The sequence below is a fragment of the Homarus americanus genome, unplaced genomic scaffold, assembly GCF_018991925.1.
Source record: "Homarus americanus isolate GMGI-L3 unplaced genomic scaffold, GMGI_Hamer_2.0 scaffold34494, whole genome shotgun sequence".
Taxonomy (NCBI): domain Eukaryota; kingdom Metazoa; phylum Arthropoda; class Malacostraca; order Decapoda; family Nephropidae; genus Homarus; species Homarus americanus.
In genome coordinates, this window is record NW_024734042.1 from 14,366 (window position 1) to 40,730 (window position 26,365).

General features: G+C 40.5%; 1 protein-coding gene across 1 annotated transcript in view; it reads left to right on the forward strand.

Annotated features, from left to right (window-relative positions):
- Window positions 1-26,365, forward strand: part of LOC121870135 (glutamate [NMDA] receptor subunit 1-like) — a 32,903-nt gene that overhangs the window by 3,467 nt on the left and 3,071 nt on the right. Inside the window, exons 3-9 of the mRNA XM_042371910.1 lie at window positions 10,635-10,725; window positions 12,964-13,122; window positions 17,504-17,598; window positions 18,383-18,468; window positions 19,759-19,973; window positions 25,347-25,502; window positions 25,888-25,994. Of these exons, the coding sequence (XP_042227844.1) occupies window positions 10,635-10,725; window positions 12,964-13,122; window positions 17,504-17,598; window positions 18,383-18,468; window positions 19,759-19,973; window positions 25,347-25,502; window positions 25,888-25,994 (909 nt within the window). The remainder of the gene's footprint in view (window positions 1-10,634; window positions 10,726-12,963; window positions 13,123-17,503; window positions 17,599-18,382; window positions 18,469-19,758; window positions 19,974-25,346; window positions 25,503-25,887; window positions 25,995-26,365) is intronic.

Sequence of the window (26,365 nt, forward strand, 5' to 3'; positions counted from 1 at the left end):
ATTGGCAGCTGATAACATTAATGAGTTCGGTTGGAGAAATAGGTCCGGGTGCTGTACACGGTGACAGAACGTTGTCCACAATCTCCCAATCATAATTGGTGATATCAACAGTTGGTGGGTTCTGCTTATTCGCCGCCTTCCACGGCATCACCTGGAGATGAGTGCGCAGCGCATTTTTTTTTTTTTTTTTACGGGGATTAGCCCACCCAGGCACAGGTCACTGACCCACATCGGGGCCTAGGGGGCGAAAATGTAATAATAATACTAATACTAATACTAATACTAATACTGATATTAATAATACTAATAATACTAATAATACTAATAATACTACTAATACTACTACTAATACTACTAATACTACCACTACTACTACTACTAATAATAATAATAATAATAATAATAATAATAATAATAATAATAATAAAGAAATACAAATTGAAAAAAAAAATAGTGAGAAACAATATACAGTATATATGTTGTGTTGTCAATAGTAAGAGAAACAATTGAGACCCTGCAATTGTGTGTAAATGAGGCAGAAAGTCAGATCAGCAACCTGGGACTTGGTCACAATTTTCGTAATGCCATATGACAGCAGGGTCTACCATAGACAACACATTATGCTTCCAATATCTTCCCAGGCGGTAGTACCTCCCTGTATGATAGCTGCCTAATACCTACTACCTACAGATACGACACGTTGTCAATAAATGTTCTGAATTTGAATTTGAATTTGATACGACACGTTGGTGTCTGTTGGAGGAAGTGACTTTATCGATGGACGTTTACCCTTTGATTTCCTCGAATCAATCTCATACCTGGCTGTATTCATGCATGTGCTATCAGCTACACCATGCAGTGCAGCGAAGAATTCCTGCTCCTTTTTCATTATTTCCTTAGGAGTGGCACCCTCCTCTCCAAGAGCAGTATACAGGCCAGGGATGTCTCCTGACACCAGGGTCTTCAGGGCACTAACCTTTCCACAGCTGAATGAATAGGACACGTTATCACATCCAGATAGTGCAAGTATGCCCAAAATCTGAAGGCACTTTGGTCCAGGTCTGCTTGCACTGATATCCAGATCGTGTCAGTCTCACCGCTCCAACTGCACATTGGTCTGCAACTGGATCTTCCAACACCAGTATACGAGCAGCATAAAGATATCGATGTCGTCATTCAGCATTTGGATGGTCTTTTTCGCGCTATCAACTGCTTGCAGCAAATAGCTGACCATAGTTACATATGCTTCGTCGTGAGTGAAGACGGGCTTTTCTCTTCCCACCATCGTGACATTTTGCCCATGGCTGAATGTACACAGTACATGAGCTAAGGCTTTCGTGTTCACCTTGTTTTGCATGATGCTGTCACGATTCGGTAGCGGGCTTGATATGGTGACATTGTACTCGATAGAGTCTTCGCCGGAACCACGCATCTGCTCATGGTCTTTCGCAGACTGATCGTCATACCGGTCGAAGACAAATTGAACCTCAGAAGGGTAAAAGCTGAAGCGGGTCTTCATGCTTGGGGCAAGGCCAGGGGCAAATCCCTCACACGGCCAGCTTACATAATACAGCAGTGCTGTGCATCGACGATCAACACATCAGGATCCACAAGCTGATGTCCCACCAACCTATCGACCAGCACCGCCTTGTTTCCTTTCCGCAGACAACCATACTCGTCAATGAGGGACGGTGGGACTGTGCATAGTTCGTGCTGGAGTACGTGGGAGGTGGGGAGAGATGAAGTTGACGCTGCTGCCCAACAACCAGGAGACGTAAACAGATGGCACCCATGTTTTACACGGACTTGTCGCTTGATGGATTCCATCTGTCATTGAGGAACGAAAAGCTTCAGCCACTTCTTCGCTAATATGCACAGCGTCGTGGACATTAACGTCAGTACTCGCAACCTTACCATTTACAATGTTGCTAAGGTTGGAACTAACATTTTTTGTGATGATGGGAGTGCTTTGCCAACTCATCTTGTATCCGCCTTCTGTCTTCTCTGGTAAGCTTCTTCCTCCCTTGACTCTCCTATTTGTTCTTCCCCTCCGTCTTTGCACTGTCTTCAGTTGAGGACATTGAGTCCATGGGCAGGGTGAGCATAGAGGTAGTTGGTCTCAACCCAGATAGCCACCTAATCAGCCGACAGCGATAAGACTTTGGGCCCTCCAGGTAGCTTCCCCCTTTTAATGTCATTCTGCTCACCGAACTGGTCGGTGGAAACTGAGTTCCATGACCCCTTATTGTGACGGCAAATGTTATCACTAGGAAGAAGGTCAACCTTGGCATCTTCGGGCAGACGATGGTCCACCTTCAGCACGTGCCAGGTGATGTATTTTGTATATTGCCAGTGTGCCCGCAGCGAAGTAGCCGAGCTTCTGCTGACACCATCCGAAACACACATATTGATCGAACCCATGACTCGCTGCTCATGATCGATGTCAAACTCCAGTGTGACGGGCCGACAAAGACATTTATTTTTTAATGGGGATTAGACCACCCTGGCACAGGTCACTGACCCACATTGGGGACTGGAGGCACACAAATAAAAATAATAATAATAATACAAATAATAATAATAATAATAATAATAATAATAATAATAATAATAATAATAATAATAATAATAATAATAATAATAATAATAATAATAACAATAATAATAATAATAATAATAATAATAATAATATAATAATAATAATAATAATAATAATAATAATAATAATAATAATAATAATAATAATAATAATAATAATAATAATAATAATAATAATAATAATAATATTAATAATAATAATAATAATAATAATAATAATAATAATAATAATAATAATAATAATAATAATAATAATAATAATACAAGTAATAATAATAATAAAGAACCATAGAGACATACAACAATGAAAAAAAAAGATCAATAGTAAGAAACGATATACTCGTATGTAAGTTGTGTTGTCAGTAAGTAAGTAAAACCAATTGAGACCCTACAATTGTGTGTAAATGAGGCAGAAAGTCAGACCAGCAACCTGAGACTTGGTCACAATTTTCGTGATGCCATATGGCAGCAGGGTCTACCATTAGACAATGCATTATGCTTCCAATATCTTTCCAGGCGGTAGTACCTCCCTGTTTGATAGCTGCCTACTACCTACTAGACGTTGTCCATGAAGAGCAACATAAAGATTTGATGACTGGGCTCTATTACGTAATTAATGTAACAAAGTTTTCATTAATTTTATGTTTATACAAAAGTCTTTTCTTACAATTTGTGAGGACAGTGTCTGGATGTGAGGTGGGTCATCAATCAGAGGGCCAAACATAAAGACTGGGTGATATTGGACAAATTTGGAGATCCTATATTTCTTTCCAGCATAACATAATAACTTGACAACTCGATAGGACCATCTTCACGAAGGACGGAGTTGAGCCACCGAGCATCAATGGTTCTAATATACTCCAATCAAAAGTTATATTCGATTCCCTATATTGGCCGGACGTCAGGGCAGCCATATTGGATTTAGCCATCTTGGATTCATCTTACGGATCCGAGTATAGGAACCCCTTAGTATCATTAATCTGAGAAAGAAAACTTTATACCACTAACATCTTCTTGGTTCACTGAAGGCAAAACGACCAGAGTCAACGGCTTCCTGTGTCCAATAAAACGAGAAACAAGTGACAGAAGAAAAACCCAACTGTAGTGACATATTTAATGCATTTTCTTTATTGAAGTGTGTGGTACTGTAGTGTGTGGTACTGTAGTGTGTGGTACTGTATTGTGTGGTACTGTAGTGTGTGGTGCTGTAGTGTGTGGTACTGTAGTGTTGTCTTACTGTAGTGTGTGGTACTGTAGTGTTGTCTTACTGTAGTGTGTGGTACTGTAGTGTGTGGTACTGTAGTGTGTGGTACTGTAGTGTGTGTTGTACTGTAGTGTGTGGTACTGTAGGTTGTACTGTAGTGTGTGGTACTGTAGTGTGTGGTACTGTAGTGTGTGGTACTGTAGTGTTGTCTTACTGTAGTGTGTGGTACTGTAGTGTTGTGATACTGTAGTGTGTGGTTATGTTGTGTGTAGTACTGCAGTGTTGTCTTACTGTAGTGTGTGGTACTGTAGTGTGTGGTACTGTAGTGTGTGGTTCTGTAGTTTTGTCTTATTAAAATGTGTGGCACTGTAGTGTATTGGTATTGAAGTGTGTAGTACTGTAGTATTGTCTTACTGTAGTGTGTGGTACTGTAGTGTTGTGGTACTGTAGTGTGTAGTACTGTAGTGTGCAGTACTATAGTGTGTGGTACTGTAGTGTGTGGTACTGTAGTGCTGTCTTACTGTACTGAGTGGTACTGTAGTGTGTGGTACTACAATGTATGGTACTGTAGTGTTGTCTTACTGTAGTGGGTGGTACTATAGTGTTGTGGTAATGTAGTGATGTGTTACTGTAGTGTTGTCTTACTGTAGTGTTGTCTTACTGTAGTGTGTGGTACTGTAGTGTTGTCTTACTGTACAGTGTGGTACTGAAGTGTGTGGTACCGTAGTGTTGTCTTACTGTAGTGTGTGGTACTATAGTGTTGTGGTACTGTAGTGATGTGTTACTGTAGAGGTGGTCTTACTGTAGTGTTGTCTTACTGTAGTGTGTGGTACTGTAGTGTTGTCTTACTGTAGTGTTTGGTACCGTAGTGTTATCTTATTCTTGTGTGTGGAAATGTAGTGTGTGTGGTACTGTAGTGTTGTCTTACTGTAGTGTGTGGTACTGTAGTGTTGTCTTACTGTTGTGAGTGGTACTGTAGTGCTGTCTTACTGTAGTGTGTGGTACTGTAGTGTTGTCTTACTGTAGTGTGTGTGGTACTGTAGTGTTGTCTTACTGTAGTGTGTGGTACTGTAGTGTTGTCTTACTGTAGTGTGTGGTACTGTAGTGTTGTCTTAGTGTTGTGAGTGGTACTGTAGTGTTGTCTTACTGTAGTGTGTGTGGTACTGTAGTGTGTGGTACTGTAGTGTTGTTTTACTGTAGTGTGTGGTACTGTAGTGTGTGGTACTGTAGTGTTGTCTTACTGTAGTGTGTGTACTGTAGTGTTGTCTTACTGTAGTGTGTGTGGTACTGTAGTGTGGTACTGTAGTGTTGTCTTACTGTAGTGTGTGGTACTGTAGTGTTGTCTTACTGTAGTGTGTGGTACTGTAGAGTTGTCTTACTGTAGTGTGTGTGGTACTGTGTGTAGTACTGTAGTGTTGTCTTACTGTAGTGTGTGGTACTGTAGTGTTGTCTTACTGTAGTGTGTGGTACTGTAGTGTGTGTACTGTAGTGTGTGGTACTGTAGTGTTGTCTTTACTAGTGTGTGGTACTGTAGTGTTGTCTTACTGTAGTGTTGTTTACTGTAGTGTGTGTGGTACTGTAGTGTTGTCTTACTGTAGTGTGGTACTGTAGTGTTGTCTTACTGTAGTGTGTGGTACTGTAGTGTTGTCTTACTGTAGTGTGTGGTACTGTAGTGTTGTCTTACTGTAGTGTGTGGTACTTAGTGTGTGGTACTGTAGTGTTGTCTTACTGTAGTGTGTGGTACTGTAGTGTTGTCTTACTGTAGTGTGTAGTACTGTAGTGTGTGGTAATGTAGTGTGTGGTACTGTAGTGTGTGGTACTGTAGTGTGTCGTACTGTAGTGTTGTCTTACTGTAGTGTGGTGTACTGTAGTGTTGTCTTACTGTTGTGAGTGGTACTGTGGTGTGTGGTACTGTAGTGTTGTCTTACTGTAGTGTGTGGTACTGTAGTGTGTCGTACTGTAGTGTTGTCTTACTGTAGTGTGTGGTACTGTAGTGTGTGGTACTGTAGTGTGTGGTACTGTAGTGTTGTCTTACTGTTGTGAGTGGTACTGTGGTGTGTGGTACTGTAGTGTGTGGTACTGTAGTGTGTGGTACTGTAGTGTGTCGTACTGTAGTGTTGTCTTACTGTAGTGTGTGTGACTGTAGTGTGTGGTACTGTAGTGTGTGGTACTGTAGTGTTGTCTTACTGTAGTGTGTGTGGTACTGTAGTGTTGTCTTACTGAAGTGTGTGTGTACTGTAGTGTTGTCTTACTGTAGTGTGTGTAGTACTGTAGTGTGTTGTCTTACTGTAGTGTGTAGTACTGTAGTGTTGTCTTACTGTAGTGTGTGGTACTGTAGTGTGTGTGGTACTGTAGTGTGTGGTACTGTAGTGCTGTCTTACTGTAGTGTGTGGTACTGTAGTGTTGTCTTACTGTAGTGTGTGGTACTGTAGTGTTGTCTTATTGAAGTGTGTAGTACTGTAGTGTTGTCTTACTGTAGTGTGTGGTACTGTAGTGTGTGGTACTGTAGTGTGTGGTACTGTAGTGTTGTCTTACTGTAGTGTGTGTGGTACTGTAGTGTTGTGTTACTGTAGTGTGTGGTACTGTAGTGTTGTCATACTGTAGTGTGTACTGTAGTGTGTGGTACTGTAGTGTTGTCTACTGTAGTGTGTGGTACTGTAGTGTTGTCTTACTGAAGTGTGTGGTACTGTAGTGTTGTCTTACTGTAGTGTGTGTGGTACTGTAGTGATGTCTTACTGTAGTGTGTGGTACTGTCTTACTGTAGTGTGTGGTACTGTAGTGTTGTCTTACTGTAGTGTGTGGTACTGTAGTGTTGTCTTACTGTAGTGTGTGGTACCAGTGTTGTCTACTGTAGTGTGTGTGGTACTGTAGTGTTGTCTTACTGTAGTGTGTGGTACTGTAGTGTTGTCTTACTGTAGTGTGTGGTACTGTAGTGATGTCTTACTGTAGTGTGTTCTGTAGTGTTGTCTTACTGTAGTGTGGTACTGTAGTGTGTGGTACTGTAGTGTTGTCTTACTGTAGTGTGGTACTGTAGTGTGTGGTACTGTAGTGATGTTCACAGGTGTGTGGTACTGTAGTGTGTCTTGACTGTAGTGTGGTACTGTAGTGTTGTCTTACTGTAGTGTGGTACAGTGTTGTCTTTACTGTAGTGTGTGGTACTGTAGTGTGGTACTGTAGTGTTGTCCTACTGTAGTGTGTGGTACTGTAGTGATGTTTACTGTAGTGTGTGGTACTGTAGTGTTGTCTTACTGTAGTGTGGCATGTAGTGTTGTCTTACTGTAGTGTGTGGTACTGTAGTGTGGTAACAGTGTAGTACTGTAGTGTGTGTACTGTAGTGTTGTCTTACTGTAGTGTGTGGTACTGTAGTGTGTAGTACTGTAGTGTTGTCTTACTGTAGTGGTACGTAGTACTGTAGTGTGTGGTACTGTAGTGTGTGGTACTGTAGTGTTGTCTTACTGTAGTGTGGTACTGTAGTGTTGTCTTACTGTAGTGTGTGGTACTGTAGTGTTGTCTTACTGTAGTGTGGTACTGTAGTGTGTGGTACTGTAGTGTGTGGTACTGTAGTGTTGTCTTACTGTAGTGTGTGGTACTGTAGTGTGTGGTACTGTAGTGTTGTCTTACTGTAGTGTGTGGTACTGTAGTGTGTGGTACTGTAGTGTTGTCTTACTGTAGTGTGTGTGTGGTACTTAGTGTTGTCTTACTGTAGTGTGTGGTACTGTAGTGTTGTCTTACTGTAGTGTGTGGTACTGTAGTGTTGTCTTACTGTAGTGTGTGGTACTGTAGTGTTGTCTTACTGTAGTGTGTGGTACTGTAGTGTGTAGTACTGTAGTGTTGTCTTACTGTAGTGTGTGGTACTGTAGTGTTGTCTTACTGTAGTGTGGTACTGTAGTGTTGTCTTACTGTAGTGTGTGGTACTGTAGTGGTACTGTAGTGTTGTCTTACTGTAGTGTGGTACTGTAGTGTGTGGTACTGTAGTGTTGTCTTACTGTAGTGTGTGGTACTGTAGTGTGTGTGGTACTGTAGTGTTGTCTTACTGTTGTGTGTAGTACTGCAGTGTGTGGTACTGTAGTGTTGTCTTACTGTAGTGTGTGGTACTGTAGTGTGTGGTACTGTAGTGTTGTCTTACTGTAGTGTGTGGTACTGTAGTGTGTGGTACTGTAGTGTTGTCTTACTGTAGTGTGTGGTACTGTGTGTTTGGTACTGTAGTGTTTTACTGTAGTGTGTGGTACTGTAGTGTTGTCTTACTGTAGTGTGTGGTACTGTAGTGTTGTCTTACTGTTGTGTGTAGTACTGTAGTGTTGTCTTACTGTGTGTGTGGTACTGTAGTGTGTGTGGTACTGTAGTGTTGTTTACTGTAGTGTGTGGTACTGTAGTGTGGCACTGTAGTGTTGTCTTACTGTAGTGTGTGGTACTGTAGTGTGGTACTGTAGTGTTGTCTTACTGTAGTGTGTGGTACTGTAGTGTTGTCTTACTGTAGTGTGTGGTACTGTAGTGTGTGGTACTGTAGTGTTGTCTTACTGTAAGGTGTGGTACTGTAGCGTTGTCTTACTGTAGTGTGTGGTACTGTAGTGTGTGGTACTGTAGTGTTGTCTTACTGTAGTGTGTGGTACTGTAGTGTGTGGTACTGTAGTGTTGTCTTACTGTAAGGTGTGGTACTGTAGCGTTGTCTTACTGTAGTGTGTGGTACTGTAGAGTTGTTCTACTGTAGTATGTGTTTCTGTAGAGTTGTTCTACTGTAGTGTGTGGTACTGTAGTGTGTGGTACTGTAGTGTTGTCTACTGTTGTGTGTGGTACTGTAGTGTTGTTTACTGTATGTGTGGTACTGTAGCGTTGTCTTACTGTAGTGTGGTACTGTAGAGTTGTTCTACTGTAGTATGTTTCTGTAGAGTTGTTGTACTGTAGTGTGTGGTACTGTAGTGTGTGGTGCTGTAGAGTTGTCTTACTGTAGTGTGTGGTACTGTAGTGTTGTCTTACTGTAAGGTGTGGTACTGTAGTGTTGTCTTACTGTAAGGTGTGGTACTGTAGAGTTGTTCTACTGTAGTATGTGTTTCTGTAGAGTTGTTCTACTGTAGTGTGTGGTACTGTAGAGTTGGTTGTTCAAGGTGTGTACTGTAGCGTTGTCTTACTGTAGTGTGGTACTGTAGTGTTGTCTTTACTGTAGTGTGGTACTGTAGTGTGTGGTACTGTAGTGTTGTCTTACTGTAGTGTGGTACTGTAGTGTTGTCTACTGTAGTGTGTGGTACTGTAGTGTGTGTGGTACTGTAGTTTTGTCTTACTGTTGTGTGTGGTACTGTAGTGTTGTTTACTGTAGTGTGTGGTACTGTAGAGTTGTTCTACTGTAGTGTGTGGTACTGTAGTGTGTGGTACTGTAGCGTTGTTTACTGTAGTGTGTGGTACTGTAGCGTTGTCTTACTGTAGTGTGTACTGTAGTGTTGTCTTACTGTAGTGTGTGGTACTGTAGAGTTGTTCTCACTGTAGTGTGTACTAGTGTGTGGTGCTGTAGAGTTGTCTTACTGTGGTGTGGTACTGTGTTGTCTTACTGTAGTGTGTGGTACTGTAGCGTTGTCTTACTGTAAGGTGGTACTGTAGCGTTGTCTTACTGTAGTGTGTGGTACTGTAGAGTTGTTCTACTGTAGTGTTGTCTTACTGTAGTGTGTGGTACTGTAGAGTTGTCTTACTGTAGTGTGTGGTACTGTAGTGTGTGGTACTGTAGTGTGTAGTACTGTAGAGTTGTCTTACTGTACTGTGTGGTACTGTAGTGTGTGGTACTGTAGAGTTGTCTTACTGTAGTGTGTGGTACTGTAGTGTGTGGTACTATAGTGTTGTCTTACTGTACTGTGTGGTACTGTAGTGTTGTGGTACTGTAGTGTGTGGTACTGTAGTGTGTGGTACTGTACTGTGTGGTACTGTAGAGTTGTCTTACTGTAGTGTGTGGTACTGTAGAGTTGTCTTACTGTAGTGTGTGGTACTGTAGTGTTGTGGTACTGTACTGTGTGGTACTGTAGTGTTGTCTTACTGTAGTGTGTGGTACTGTAGTGTTGTCTTAATGTAGTGTGTGGTACTGTAGTGTTGTCTTACTGTAGTGTGGTACTGTAGAGTTGTTTTACTGTAAGGTGTTGTACTGTAGAGTTGTCTTACTGTAGTGTGTGGTACTGTAGTGTGTGGTACTGTAGTGTGTAGTGCTGTAAAGTTGCCTTACTGTTGTATGTGGTACCGAAGAGTTGTCTTACTGTTGTATGTGGTACTGTAGGATTGTCTTACTGTTGTATGTGGTACTGTAGGATTGTCTTACTGTTGTATGTGGTACCGAAGAGTTGTCTTACTGTTGTATGTGGTACTGTAGGATTGTCTTACTGTTGTATGTGGTACTGTAGGATTGTCTTACTGTTGTATGTGGTACTGTAGAGTTGTCTTACTGTTGTATGTGGTACTGTAGGATTGTCTTACTGTTGTATGTGGTACTGTAGGATTGTCTTACTGTTGTATGTGGTACTGTAGGATTGTCTTACTGTTGTATGTGGTACTGTAGTGTTGTCTTACTGTAGTGTGGTACTGTAGAGTTGTTTTACTGTAAGGTGTGGTACTGTAGAGTTGTCTTACTGTAGTGTGTGGTACTGTAGTGTGTGGTACTGTAGTGTGTAGTGCTGTAAAGTTGCCTTACTGTTGTATGTGGTACCGAAGAGTTGTCTTACTGTTGTATGTGGTACTGTAGGATTGTCTTACTGTAGTATGTGGTACTGTAGGATTGTCTTACTGTTGTATGTGGTACTGTAGGATTGTCTTACTGTAGTCTGGTCTATTGCTATTATTTGTATCTCTTTTTTTATAACAGCTACGAGTTTGTGTTCTCAGACTTACCAAGTCCGGGATATAAACTGGCTAATGGCACGTGGCTGGGCGCGATGGGTTTAGTTTCCTGTCACGTAAGTATATCACTGCTGTTTTATGCTCTAGCAAACAATGGTGACACATCACAGGAAACCATTTTATATTTATCTCTGATATGAATTCGAGAAGAAAATGTTTCTAGCTTTTTTGAAATGTCAATATGGTTGATTTTGAACCTCCGCATATTATGGATTATGTGAAATACCTGGTTAAACTGATTCCCTGTAACATACTCTATGTACTGCACATTCATTGTGACTAAATATATTATTGATATTATTATTATTAACCTGAGCTTATATAACCAACTTGGTTGTCTCATAATGACAAACGACGTCCTAAGTGAAGCAGAGTAAATTTTAACTAAAGTACATTAATTTCCATTACAGTGTAGCGATAAAAAGAAAACGTTACCCTAATTTGCCAACACTTCAATTACTTTTTGAACTTAATGTATGATTGTCCCTATTTAGAGCAATATATATATATATATATATATATATATATATATATATATATATATATATATATATATATATATATATATATATATATATATATATATATATATATATATATATATATATATATATATATATATATATATATATATATATATATATATATATATATATATATATATATATATATATACGATTTTCTTACAGGGTTTACCCCACCGGGGCACAAGTCACTGACTCACATTGGGGACTGAGGGCGAAAATGTAATAAAAATAACAATAAGAATAAGAATAAAAACACTGATAATAATAATAATAATAATAATAATAATAATAATAATAATAATAATAATAATAATAATAATAATAATAATAATAATAATAATAATAATAATAATAATAATAATAATAATAATAATAATAATAATAATAATAATAATAATAATAATAATAAAGAAATACAAAAAAGAAAAAATCAATAGTAAGAAACAATATATGTATGTTGTGTTGTCAAAGTAAGAGAAACAATTGAGACCCTGCAATTGTGTGTAAATGAGGCAGAAAGTCAGATGAGCAACCTGGGACTTGGTCACAATTTTTGTGATGCCATATGGCAGCAGGGTCTACCATTAGACAACACATTATGCTTCCAATATCTTCCCAGGCGGTAGTACCTCCCTGATTGATACCTGTATTTGGTTTTGATTAAAAATCACCTCACCTCAGAGAGAAGAACCTAGATTATTCAAGGAGAACTCGACCAATTTCTCTTAAATCAGAGTAGATGATGTAATTTTCTCTTAATTTTAATTTCCTATAGGTTTAAATATCATTATTAGAAGATTCATTCGAGCTGCTCTGATGAGTGTCGAGAGTCAAGTGTACAGCAAGCATGCCATCCCTGGTTCACTATGCTAACGCTCTGGAACAAGTAAGTTAATGCTCTGAGTTGGTTTCAATAATCCAGTTCATTTATAAACTACAGTACATTGGTGCCCCATGCTCCCAGAGTCTCTGACCCTATTCGTAGCTCGGGTTACCTCTGGTCTTCTCTCACACTTGCTACCCTACTCATTCCAGCTCCACTGAGGGAGATATATGTAGGCACCAAGGTGGAAGCAGACGCGTGTTTCTACTTCTACTGTTTACCAACCTTCCGGGTGAATATTTTGATTCAGTCAGAGTGCATACTGTTGGATCTATGGATCTTAGGCAGCTCGCAATAGTCAGACTTGTTTTGACGTTACCTTTAACTCACTTATATCTCACACACCAACATTCAGAGACCGTACAGGCGAGGGCGTGGCTCCCATGTTGGTCTCTCCACCTGTTCCAAAAGATATACTTGTAGACATGCAGTGTACATACGAGCTACACTATGAAGACTTATTCCAGCATGAAGGACCAGGGGATCTTTCTTTGTCTTGGTTGGCTGTAGCCATTTTGGGATCATTCTGGTTGTCTTGGTTGGCTGTAGCCATGTTGTGGTCTCGAGGGGACTGCGATGGAGACAGGAAGGCTGGGAGATCCTGTACATATTTCTTGTATGGTGGACGTGACGGCCTAGGAGGGATATTTTAACTCTAAGGACTGATGTAATGTATTATATCACGTAACAGTGAGTGAGCAGGAGGTTAGTAGATGAGGGTGTGGGAGGTTGTGAGCCTGGCCTGGGGTGGTGGGGGTGGAAGGTGAAGCCCTGACCAACATCACGGGGTAAATACCTCCAAAAAGGATAAAGGTATTGAGGGCAGAATTTTGTTTCACTTTTACAAACTCAACATGGTAATAAAGATAATACGTATTTTTCAGGAATGTGAGATGGTCGGCGCTCCATTTCCCATGAATCATCTGCGATTTGAAGTCGTCGACTTCAGTATACCAATGTATATAGAGTCTTATGTGATTGCATTTGAAAGTCCAGTGCTTGAGGCGGACCTCGCTGGCTTTGCGAAGCCATTTACAGGTTTTGTAAGTTTAGCCTTTGTTGTTTTAGGTGATATTCACGGGTTTATGTTATCACTGTATCAACAGCAAGGAAGAAAATACGTTATTACCCGTGATTTTTAGTGACAATATACAGATAACCACAAAGAAACAGGAACACAAAAAGTTCCACGATCTACTCTATAATTCTGATACTTACTATAAACACGTCTTACAAAAGATTAAAATGAGCGAATTTTGATGACACATCTTTGTCCACTAAAGTTGCTGTGGACGACCTTACTGGCCTGTCTGGCAGAGGAGGTTCCTCAACATAATCTATTTTTCAGTGTGTTGACAATAACTTAACTCATCAAACTGTGCGTCAAGGATTGTAAATTTAAATATAATTGAAAATACATTGGTAAATTTTGATATAATGATGGGCAATGCGATTCACACTGTATCAGGTAACCTCTCTATGACTTTTTAGTCTTACACATTTAGTGATATTTTATTTATTAATGTATTTTGTTTCGTGTAAAACAATTGTTGATATTAACAATATTGAAACAGTAATTATTGGAAATACTGTAAAAAAATAATGTTAACCGTATTTTTGGTTATATAAATTAGGTCCTTCCATCATTAACGACTTTGTCACAAGTCTATGGTGAGTACTGCATCGTAGTCCTTCCAGACTTTATGTGACCATTAGGAAGTTGTTGCTTGTCTGTGGTCATCTCTCCCGGTACCTGTATCTAGATCTCTGGCAGCTCACTCATACTGTACCTCCTGAAGCTGTGAATTTTTGCGAAAACTCTTACATCTTCCCACGTTTCCTGTTTACTGTCTTCAAGTTTTTATTCTACTTATAATTATTTAGGGTATTTGAGGTTGAAGATATTTTTTACCGCCACAGTAGGATGAACTAGAGAGAGAGAGAGAGAGAGAGTGTGTTTACAACGAAATTCGCTGAGGTGTTAAATGAGAGACAGGTGGCGCCCTGAGGCTGGCTAGCTCTGTTCGCTATGGGATTCAGAATACACTCTCTCGCCGTACAGGGAACAAGTACAGGTATTGCTTTGGACCCGTAAAACGTAAGTCCGTTTGCTGAACATTATTCATCAATATCCTATGTAGTTATTAATAATGTATCTGGCGCTTTCCTGAGAAACTTACGAATGATTTAATTAACTTATATGTACATAAGAACATAAGAACATAAGAAAATAAGGAGTCTGCAGTAAGGGCACCAGAACTGAACCGCATAATCGAGGTGCGGCCTGACTAGCGCAAGATATAGTTGCAATAAGACCTCTGCACTCTTGTTACTTATACTTCTAGATATAAAACCCAATACTCTGTTCGCCTTATTTCGAACATTAACGCACTGTTTTCTAGGCCGTAGGTCCTGGCTTACAAGTACCCCGAGGTCTCTTTCACAAGTCGATTTCTCTAGGTTGATGTTGTTAAGGCTGTATACATTATAACTTATAATGTATAATTTATAAGTATTTGTTCTTCCAATATTAAGTACGCTGCACTTGCTGGTGTTGAATTTCATTTGCCATTTTTCAGACCACCCCTGCAGTTTATTTAGATCCTCCTGTAATGCATTTGCATCCTGCCCTGAATTAATTTGCCGCCCTATTTTGGTGTCATTCGCAAACTTGCTTATGTCACTGCTGATCCCAGCATCTAGATCGTTTATGTAGATTATGAACAAGAGTGGGCCTAGTACTGACCCCTGGAGAACCCCACTGGTTACACGGCCCCAATCAGATTTAACACCATCTACGCTAACCCTCTGCGTTCTATCGGTGAGCCATGATTTTATCCAATTTAAAACTTTCCCCTCGATACCATGAGCCTTAATTTTTCTCAGAAATCTCTGATGCGGTACTCTGTCAAATGCTTTGCTAAAGTCTAAGTAAATAACATCGTAATTTTCGTCATTATCTACTACCTCAAAGACTTTCCTAAAAAAAGTGAGCAGATTTGTTTGACAAGATTTTCCCTTTGTAAACACATGTTGAGAGTCGTAGATTAATTTACTTTTCTCTAGATGCGATCGGATGCTATCTGCTATAATTGATTCAAGAAATTTCCCCACTACTGACGTCAAACTGATCGGCCGGTGATTTGACGCTGATGCTCTGTCTCCCTTTTTGAATATGGGTACTACATTTGCCTGTTTCCACAAGTCTGGCACAACTCCGGTGTCTAATGATTTTGTAAATAAATTTACGAGGGGTCCGCTAATCTGTTCCCTACACTCTTTCAAGACTCGAGGAAAAATTTCGTCCGGCCCTGGGAATTTTGTCTTCTTTAGTTTATTTATCCTCTTAAGAACATCGTCTTTTCTGATAGTGATATTCTTTAATTTCTCTTCTTGGAGTCTAAGGAGTTCTATAATTTATTTCAACATTTAATTTCATTCCTGACTATTTGTTTTATAAATTCTGCTGGAAGTTGATCAACCCAACAAGTCTTTTCAATTTTCATTTTGTTCACAGGAGCCTCAATTATTGTTTCCTGAACTTGTATTTTGAAATTCCTTTCCTTTTCGTCTCTTACATGTACTCTACCATTATCACTGTATAGTTCCTCTGCACTCTGTTCATCTCTTTCTTCTGCCCCGAACGGGATCTTTTCGTCAGCTTTAGTAAAAACAATCTGGTTTGTTTCTTTGATCGTTCTGTACATTTCCCTCCAATAATTTCTTCTATTATCATATTATATCACCAAGAATTTCATGCTTACAAAATCATTTAGTTTGTCAACACCATCTTTGATTTCTTTGTGAAATTCTTTGTAAGCCTTACTTCGTCTTATCAGTTTTCACTATAATTCCATTTTTGATACTATCACTTTTAGCCTGGTTCCTCCTTTGATAACTTTTATTTTAAATTGTTTCACTGTGCTTCAGTTTTTTGTCCAAGTCCTTCCTTTAGCAGTAATGATAATTATTATAATCTGTTTTGGGTTTCAATTTAATTTTTTGCCACTAACTCTGTTATTTGTTTCCTCAAATTCCAATTGATCGTATCCATTGTTTTACTTTTTATATATATTTTGAAGTGTAAGCTTCACTAAACTCATCACTGGAACATGGTCTGATCCACACTCTGGCTCTGGATAGGTCTTGATTTAGGTTACCGAACTTTATGAATCTTTTCTGAATTAAAGTGCAATCTAATTGCTTCCTGATAATATTGTATAAACTATTCTGGGGTGATAAGCCTGTATAAAGGTACCGAGGGTGATGGTGAAACCATGTATTTGCGATTATCATATTTGTAATGATTGTTTATCAGACCCTAGCTTACAGCCAAGAGAAAAGCAACACATATAGCAGTGACCGGAAGTGCAGGTGTACACCCATATAAGTTGACCCACCCTTCGTAATTAAACTGAGGTTAAGACCTGACCCAGCAGAGGTCACGGTCACAATGAAGAAGTTCTCACCGCCGCGTGATTAGTCAAACCGGCATCATGACCATATTAACGCAATTAGTGTTAATTAGTGACGACATCTGCCGGCCTGACACCGCCAATATAAGGGGCCGACAGCTCCTTCTGTCAAACACACAGGGAGAGACAGAACTCAGAGGCACACGGAATCACACTCGTCACAAGTCAACACAAGTCAATGTCCGGAGCGACACTTCCCTCCCGAGCACCGAGTCTCCCATATGAGACATAGTCCAGCAGCATCTGCTGGGCCTCCCTCAGGTCACAGCGAGTAATTGTCAGAGCGATCCATTAGGGTTAGTTACTTGCTGTGGGAAGTGTATCCATTTCATGTTTGTGTCCAGGAGTCATTGTCTAGTAACTTCGATATAATGATTTATTAATGTGTCCATTCCATTCAGTTAACTAATAAATAGCCCCTAAGAATATATATTAACGGTTAAATAACTAATCGGCCACACTAACAAACTTTCCTCACTTTATCATACAACTAATAAATTCTTCCTATTATTTCTACTTAGTTCGCCCTCATTACATATTGCTTGCGTTACAAAGTCAATTAATCTTTCTCCTCTGTTATTTCTAGCATCTAACCCATGTGTTCCTACAGTACTTGTGGTACAACTTTCCTCTTCCCTAAATTTACATTAAAATGACCGATTATAGTTAGACATTCCTTAAACTTTACGGCGCCTTTTGTTCTCCTTAAATCATCATGCAACTTTTCTTAAACTTCATCCTCAATTTTCATTTGTTAGTGAATTAAACTGCATTATTGCCAGGTCAATGGACTTAACATTTAAATTGACGAGATAGAACTCTCTCTCTCATATATATATATATATATATATATATATATATATATATATATATATATATATATATATATATATATATATATATATATATATATATATATATATATTAATGCTGTATATAATATTTACAGATATGGCTCCTCATCCTTGCATCAATCGTTGCGGTCGTGGTTGGGATTTTCTTCATTGAGTCGGGAGAGAGCTTCCTCCTCCGTCAACAACAAAGGTAAACACAAGCTGATAACTTGAAAGAAATTAACTGCAATTATTTTAGATAGTAAAATATTTCTGAGAGTGTCATAGCAGAGCCTTTTGAGACTTGTAACTCTCTTGACGAGGCATCTGAAAAAGGCTTTTAGATTTCTTTATTTCGATATCATGAAGAAGCTAAATCTGATGCATACAAAGATACCGTGCACTCCCACATATGTACGATTCTCACATTCACATTTCACAAATCTTTGAAATATTGTTACGCATAACTTTAGATAATTTACGAGGGCGTAATTTTTCAGTGATCACCAGATTTGTAAAACACATAAGCGAACAACAAATATTAATTCACTAGAGAGTAATAACTTTAAGTCAGTAGATAGTTGAAGTATGTGGTATATTTTCTTAGATTTTTTTGTCCAGAAATAAATCAATGGAGAGTAACCCGCTTTTTCATCTGTGTAGTGCCTGAGGCTCTCATTATAATTCTGTTGGAAATATTACACTGTTAAAGAATAATGCTATTAAATCACATACTGTTCTGAACATTGTATTCCAAATGTGAAAACAATTAAACAAGTGTTAGTAAGTTCACCATCTAGAACACATGACTTACTCTTGATAATTTTAAACTGGTTATACAATTATGATGACATTGATACAATAAAGATACATTAATATAATTGTAAGCATCGTCAATTATCAGGAAAACTTTGGCACCGCGTGTATGAGAGAGAGAGATTTCAAAATAATGTGTCATTCTGTATAGCGGTAATGTAAGAACATATATGACAGAGATATTTAAGTCATGTGGGGTGTGGGTCCTCTCACCGTGGCCACTGGACCTCCTGCCTCTGGACGTTGGGCGCTGCTGTTTCTCAAGGTGAGTGTTGTGTGTCAGCAGTACACAATTACACGGGGGAGGTTACTGTTGCTACACGGTATACGGGTGGTCAAGGTGAGTGTTATGTGTCATGAAGTACAGTACACGGGAGTTACTGTTACTACATGGATAGGTGGTCAAGGTGAGTGTTGTGTGTCCTTAGTACAGTACACGGGAGGTTACTGTTGCTACACGGTATATGGGTGGTCAAGGTGAGTGTTGTGTGTCCTTTGGTACACGGGAGGTTACTGTTACTACATGGTATATGGGTGGTCAAGGTGAGTGTTGTGTGTCCTTAGTACAGTACACAGGAGGTTACTGTTACTACATGGTATATGGGTGGTCAAGGTGAGTGTTGTGTGTCCTTAGTACAGTACACGGGAGGTTACTGTTACTACATGGTATATGGGTGGTCAAGGTGAGTGTTGTGTGTCCTTAGTACAGTACACGGGAGGTTACTGTTACACATGGTATACAGGGTGGTCAGGGTGATGTGTCCTTAGTACAGTACACGGGAGGTTACTGTTACTACACGGTATATGGGTGGTCAAGGTGAGTGTTGTGTGTCCTTAGTACAGTACACGGGAGGTTACTGTTACTACACGGTATATGGGTGGTCAAGGTGAGTGTTGTGTGTCCTTAGTACAGTACACGGGAGGTTACTGTTACTACATGGTATACGGGTGGTCAAGGTGAGTGTTGTGTGTCCTTAGTACAGTACACGGGAGGTTACTGTTACTACATGGTATACGGGTGGTCAAGGTGAGTGTTGTGTGTCCTTAGTACAGTACACGGGAGGTTACTGTTACTACATGGTATACGGGTGGTCAAGGTGAGTGTTGTGTGTCCTTAGTACAGAAAATTTCCAGCATTATATTTTCTGTGATATTTCCATAGCAAGTGGCCTGATTATGAGAGCATGATTTATTCGTGTACATTTTATATCTTAGACTAACACTAAGTGAAGCTCGCGGACTTAAATGTTTTTCTATGCTATAATAACCTCAATAGTTCAAAACATTGTGCTTCAAATATCTTCAGTCTTCGGTAAGGCGACGTCTCGACATCGACACTTGTCTGAGCTCTACTTGCACTTTTTATATATTGAAAGTTTTGACTCATATTATCACAGCGTTACTGTATTGTTACTTGCAAGTGTAATACATAATAACAGTTACCTAATCGATGCTGACACTTAAGTGTTTAAGGTCGACTGTTTTAAGTAAAGTGTGAAAAGGTTATCACAAGTTTCACTATAATCTTATTGGTATAACTTCTATCTATCAACAGCGTCAACTTGGTCGCCACAGAGGGACTCTGTCCGACTTCTTTCTGGCCTGTGGCTGTTGACATCAGTCATCTTGAGCCTAGTTTACCGCTGTAACCTGAAGGCGATGCTCATCATGCCCAAGATTCAAGTCCCCTTCAACAGCCTCGAGGAGTTGATGGAGACGGACATACCAGTTTATATACCTGAAGGGACGCTGGCTCATGAATTTGTAATAGTATGTAGATCTTTATATGTACCTAATCCAATGAACCCTTTTCTTCTCTCCCTACTCTGCTTTGGATAGATAAAGTGAATCAGAATAGTAGTAATGTGGAAGTTTCAGACAACCGAGGCACGTGTAATACGATTAATTTTGAGATTGCGGTACAACTGTCTTGAGTATCATATTTATTAACAAAATCTTCGTATCATCATAAATAGAATGATAGAGAAGGAGAGAGTTAGATGTGATAAGTTAGCAAGTCACCGCTGGAGAGAGACAGGTGAGGGGAAGTTTGGCTGGACCAGAGACAAACAGTAGGTTGACAGTGTTTACTGATGGAGAGAGAGGCAGCAAATATACTTCACTAAAATACCGAGAACATAAGTAGAAAGGTGAGAGAGAGAGAGAGACGAAGCAAATATACAGGGAGGAAGACAATGACGAGTAGAGAATATAAAGTTAAGTAATTAGTGTGATGGTTTGGCATTTAAATTATTACACAACTGAAAAATAAATCCTATTGGTATGGGGCTCAAAACACTAACGATAAAAAATAAAGCTACCTGTATATCTGAAACTGCCGCTCACACTGACGATAATGTTACTGCATTTTAATGTCTCCAAGTATCACATAAACTAACACTGGGCTAATAGATTATATCATGAAGAGAGTATTTAAGTACACTAATTGTAGTGCAATATTCGTGTATGAAGGTCCTAGGTATAATAATAATAATAATAATAATAATTAACGGTTTATTGAAAGAGCTTGGCAGCCAGAAGGCTGAACATATACAGTTACATATTTGGGGAATGGGTTTCGAATTATAAATAATATACAAGTAACATAAGTGATACAAATAAGATATATAATAACTAGATGGGGAAAAGCTCAAACTACAGTGCATTTCAACATAATGACAGTGCAAGAAGTAGTATTTACTGGGAGTGAATACACTGGTTTATTACAAGTTATTGATAATTTTTACAATGGTTGGGACTGGGCTGTTCTTATAGCGATCAGTTCGTGCACGTATGGGCTGGATGCGATTTGTGTGCGTGAACATGATTCTCGAGCTAGGGATCTCAGGTGGTGTGGGAATGGTGTGAGGATTCTTACCAAATTTGCAGATGAGGTCGTGGTGATGGTCAGTGAGAGTCGAAAGGGTCAGTGTGTTGAGCGCTTCTTGATATGTGGAGTAGGAAGGGGAGAGAATAGTCTTGCATGCCCTCCTTTGCACCTTTTCTATGTGTTTACGTTGTGTGGCATTTAGGGAGGAAGACCCGGTGGGGGAGGCATAGGTGAGCTTAGGAAGTATGAATGTTGAGTAGACACTCGGGTGCAGGAACTCCGAGGGACTTGAGTCGGCAGAGGAGGTGGAGACGGAAACTGGAGGATTTGACATCTTCACTGACGTGTGGTTTCCAATTTAGTTTGTTGTCTATGGTGACGCCGAGGAGCTTCGTGGAATCTTCGTGGAATCTACAACCTGGAGTGTGTTCGGACCTAAAGTAATGGAAGGAGGTGGGACAATGTCGGAGGAGAGGTTGATGTGCATAACCATGGTCTTGGTATGGTTGATGGTGACATGGTTGTTGGTGGCCCAGTTTTGGAGACTGTTCAATAAATCCTGAAGGGCGGTATAGTTGGGAGTAGAATTGTTGACGCTGATCCCAATGGTGGAGTCGTCGACATATTTCCAGCGAGCAGGGGTTTCTCTTAGGGCATCATTGATGAGCATAAGGAAGCAGAGTGGTCCCATCTTGATGCCTTGGGGGACGCCACAGGTGAGTGACTGAAAGGTGGAGACAGCCCCTCGGAAGCGTACAGCTTGGTCGGTCACTGAGGAAGTCTGTAAGCCATGGTATAAGACTTCTCCGAAGCCCGGAGGTCAATAGCTTTGTTGATGATTATATTGTGGTCGACTAGGTCGAATGCTTTAGTGAAATCAATGAAGGCGGCAGCTACAGACGTTTTTCGTTTCTCGAGATGGCGGTATATGTAATCGAGAAAGCTGACAAGACAGTGAGTGGTGGAGGAAGTTTTCATGTTGCCAAATTGCTGAGGGTCTACGACTCCTGCAATATCAGCATAAGCCCAGTCGAACACAAAACTTTCACAGATTAGGCTGGGTATTGGGGTGATTGCAATAGGTCGTAGCTGATTTAAGGATAGTGGGCTGGTTGACTTGGGCACTGGTGATACATAAGAGGTCTTCCAGTCAGCTGGGCATCTGGCTTGACTGAGAGAAGCATTGATGATGGAGCATAGGGGTTTAGCAAGCTCCGGGGAGAACTCCTTGAAGAGTTTCATTGGTAAGTCAATGGGGGTGGTAGAGCGTTTTAATTTTAGTTTGTCCAGGCGTTTTGCTACTTCAAATTCTTCTACTAGGTCAGTGGGAAGGGGGGCTGGTAGGTAAGCAGGGAGAGTGGTTGTGTCAAGCCGGGGGAGCGTCTGGCATATAGTAGCGAAATGGTTATTTGTTTGTTCAGCTGCGTCAACATTAGTGAGATGGCTAAGGAAGGGGAGGGGGTGTGTCTTATTGTTTAGTCCACAGAGTTCTTTAAGCTTACCATACCATTGACTGATGTTGGTCTGCTTCAGGTGTTGTAATTTGGTTGGGTAGTGGGACTTCTTTGCAGTGCGTATTTCGCGGATGACTCGGTTGCGAAGGGACCTGTAGCGGATGTGGTCATTGAGATGAAAGGCTCTGTCTCTCTGTTGCATAAGTCTTTTGATCCGAGGTGTGATCCAGGGCAAGTCAGCTGGGTGAGATCTGACGGACTTCTCGGGGAAGAAGTGGTGGTGAGCTTCCGTGGTGGTGTTGGTATAATTTATCCATTTGGTTTCCACGTCATCCACGCTAAGTACCTCAGTCCAGTTATGGTGAACTATCCACTACCCGAAGAGGCGCACTGCAGAGTCAGTAATCGGCCTGTAGGTCTTGATGTAGGGTCTCTGTACTTGAGTGGGAGTGGCAGCTGGGGACCAGAGCACTGATAAGTGTGTGCTAAACCCGTTAGGAGGCAATGGTTGAGGTGGTTGGTACTGGTCCGCTAAGTCAGTTAAGATAAGGTCAAGGGTATTTTGACCGTGTGTGTGGGGAAGGTCACAACTTGTGATAGTGATAGCTGGTCCTGGATATCAGTGGTGTCAATTTCATTATAATCCCCACATAATACTAACTTGGCACATGGGTACCTAACTCTGAGGTGGTCTGAGGTGATAATGAGATGATTGATAAGAGTGTCTCTGGTGGGTGAGCGAGGCGAATGGTATGCCACACAGATTATGATGGAAGCAGTGTGGCGCGGGTGGGAATGTGGCACAACACGTACCCATAATGCTTCCACATCTGCTGGGACTTGAACATCTAGGCGTGACGGGCGTAGGTCATCTTGACAGAAGAGGGCAACGCCCCCTCCGCATCTATGTGAACGAAGGTGATGAAAGAGTTGATATCCCTCAATATGACACGTTTCAGGCACAATTTGCCAAGCCTCACATATGGCAACGACGCTCGCGGCGGCTGACCTGACTGTAGTTGCCAGCTCGTCAAACTTGTTCGCTCGGGAAGTGACGTTGGATAGCAGTAGAGACGGGAGATCATACCATATCCGTGGAACTTCAGTGTAATGGTACGGTCTGTCAGGGGTGGGTTTCTCCGGTTTCCTAGCGGAGGATACGGTCCTAATGGGCTTATGTGTATGACGGCCTTGTTTATGGCTACGGGCGTGGAATATGTTCAGTGACTTGAGTCGCGCTATAACACTGCCATCAGGATAACCGTTCCCACGCTTTAGATGGTACAGAGTGTGTCGGGAGTAAGTGATTGGCGGCCATCTGTTGATATCTGTTGTGGGCGGACGGAAGGGTTTGTCACTGACGGCACTTTGAGGGCCACTGACACTGGTAGACATCTGTTAATATTTGTCAGTCGTAAAGACCGTGGGTCTTTGTCCCTGGTGCTTGGGGTCGCCGACACAGTTTTCACGATATATGTAAACACCGCGGTGGTCCTTGTCACTGGCACTTTAAAGGTGACCGATAAAGTGCCCACTGTCTGACTTTTCCTTGGGGTGCACTATCGGGGCACTGGATGATAATCACTTATTGCACTGAGGACTTGAATGTTTTGCTGAGAAAGTCCCGGTCAAGTTAGGTCGGGTCCAGTCACACTCAGTATTACACTGCTGTGCTTTAGTGCTTTTCCTTAAGTGCACTATAGGAACACTGCTCGGTAATCAATCGTTCACTAATCACTAGAATGTTTTGCTGAATAGATCCCGGTGTAGTAAGGCTGATAGGGCGTTGGGATATAGCAGGGAGAGGGGGCAGGGCCAAACAGACTCGGCCTGGCTGCTAAAACCGGGAGCGCCTTCGGGGCACGTCTTGTCTCACTGACGGTTGACAAGGTATGCGTATGATGCAATGTTAGGATACGACGTTGCAATTTTATTCTTTTTGAGAGCAAATTGGATTTATTATTATCAGTGTCCACTAGAAATTAAACCTAAACCTTCAAGTATTATATGTATAAACTTGTGCTCTGTCTCCTCTTGGTAATCTCCATGATAGACAACAACAGTTTGATAATTTATTGGTTATGGGTTGGATCAGTTGTGTTATTTGTCAAGAAACATTAGAATCATCAGAGTTATCATGTCCTCAGAGACGTAATAGTTTGACTACCTACCCTGTGAACAAAAACTCTGGAAAATGTGGTTCATTTTAAGAAAATGTATGTCTTACTAGTGGATGATGACTCAGTTGGGTAAGGTACGCCAGAATACGTTACGGTAAATGAAGTTTCTTTGCATTGTTCCTGCCGTCAGAAATTTAACCAATCAAAATAAGAGTCGGAAATAAAGTGGAAGAGGAAGCAGGACTCCGAAGAAACACCATCTACTAATGAGGAATTGTTTTGTTAAGTGCACCTGTCAACAGTCTGTAGTAACAACACTAAAGCAAATGACTACGCCAAAGGGACTCTTCACAGTGGGTACTTTGGATAATCTTGATTATATCTCCTCACCAACGACAGACAGATGTTCCTTCCATGGCTCAATCATGTCTATATTCCCGAACCTAACCTAACCCAACCCAACAGAATCATAAAGTTAAGAGAGAACCAGATGACTTTCACATTGAAAATCCAAATCTAACACCTTCAGATTCTTTGCCATAATACCTGCTGTGTAAGTGAATGGAAACATTAGATACTTCTGTGCCTGAAATCATTGCTGCAGACATCAGTAGTCAACCGCAACAAGCTAAGGCTAAAGTATATTATTGGATTCAAAATGCTTTGAAAATATTGAACGAAGATTATCTCGCGAAAGGTCAGATGTTTTCTTGCTTATCATGCATCTCCTCGTGTACAGGTCGCTCCACCCGGCACCTTGCTCCACCGAGTCAACGAGCGGCTCATAGTCCACTATGATCCACCTCGCGCAATACAAGATACCATTGATGGGAAGTATGCTGCCATCACCACTAATTTTGTAATGGCTCAAATATTTCACGATATATTCTCACTGGTAAGACTTGTTTATATAATAAAGAAATCAACGTAGACTGCACAGTAAACAAACATGTGGCATAGAACTATAAAGGTCAAGAACCTTCACTTGATATTATGAGCCCTTATAGTAGATCTCGCGGACATCTTGAGTACATGTAAATATTGACCCTGGCAGTAGTTAAGACAAGTATGATTGATTCTATTTTACAACACTTTTCAGATTCGATGTTTTGCTGAACGTCATATTAAAGAAATACATTAAAAAGACCAAAATATAATTTTGTTTATTGTTATCATTCCAACTTTTCGATAATTACGTTTTACACAATTTCTAAATTCTTACAACAATATTTGCAGATGTTTCTTTATGCCTTCCATGTTGATATACTCGTATGTTACAGACAAATTCCTGCCCCATGTATATTGCGTCTGAGCCTGTCTTCACCGGGGTCTCTTCTGGCTTCGCATACCCCAAGGGCTCGCCTCTCAAACACGCGGTAGACCCCATGTAAGTTTAAACTGTTCTAAAAAAGTTTAATATATATTTTCAGAGTGTGTGTGTGTGTGTGTATGTGTGTGTGTGTGTGTGTGTGTGTGTGTTTATAAGTGAGGTAAAAGGGATGTGCAGGAAAGAGACTGGGAGACGGAACAGCCACACTTGCAGTAAACAGGGAATGTTATGACGCTTATGACGAAGAGGAAAGTATTTAGGAGAAAGTGAAAAAATAATAATTATAAATAGCAGAGTCGATAAGAAGAAGGGCGAAATTTTGCGCCGGGGTGAGTTACAGAGATTAACTGTACGTTCCCACTCTGTTGGGAGTGGAAGACAGTCTCCGATAGAGCGATTTTTCTCATCTGAGAAAAGATGCCCCGCCC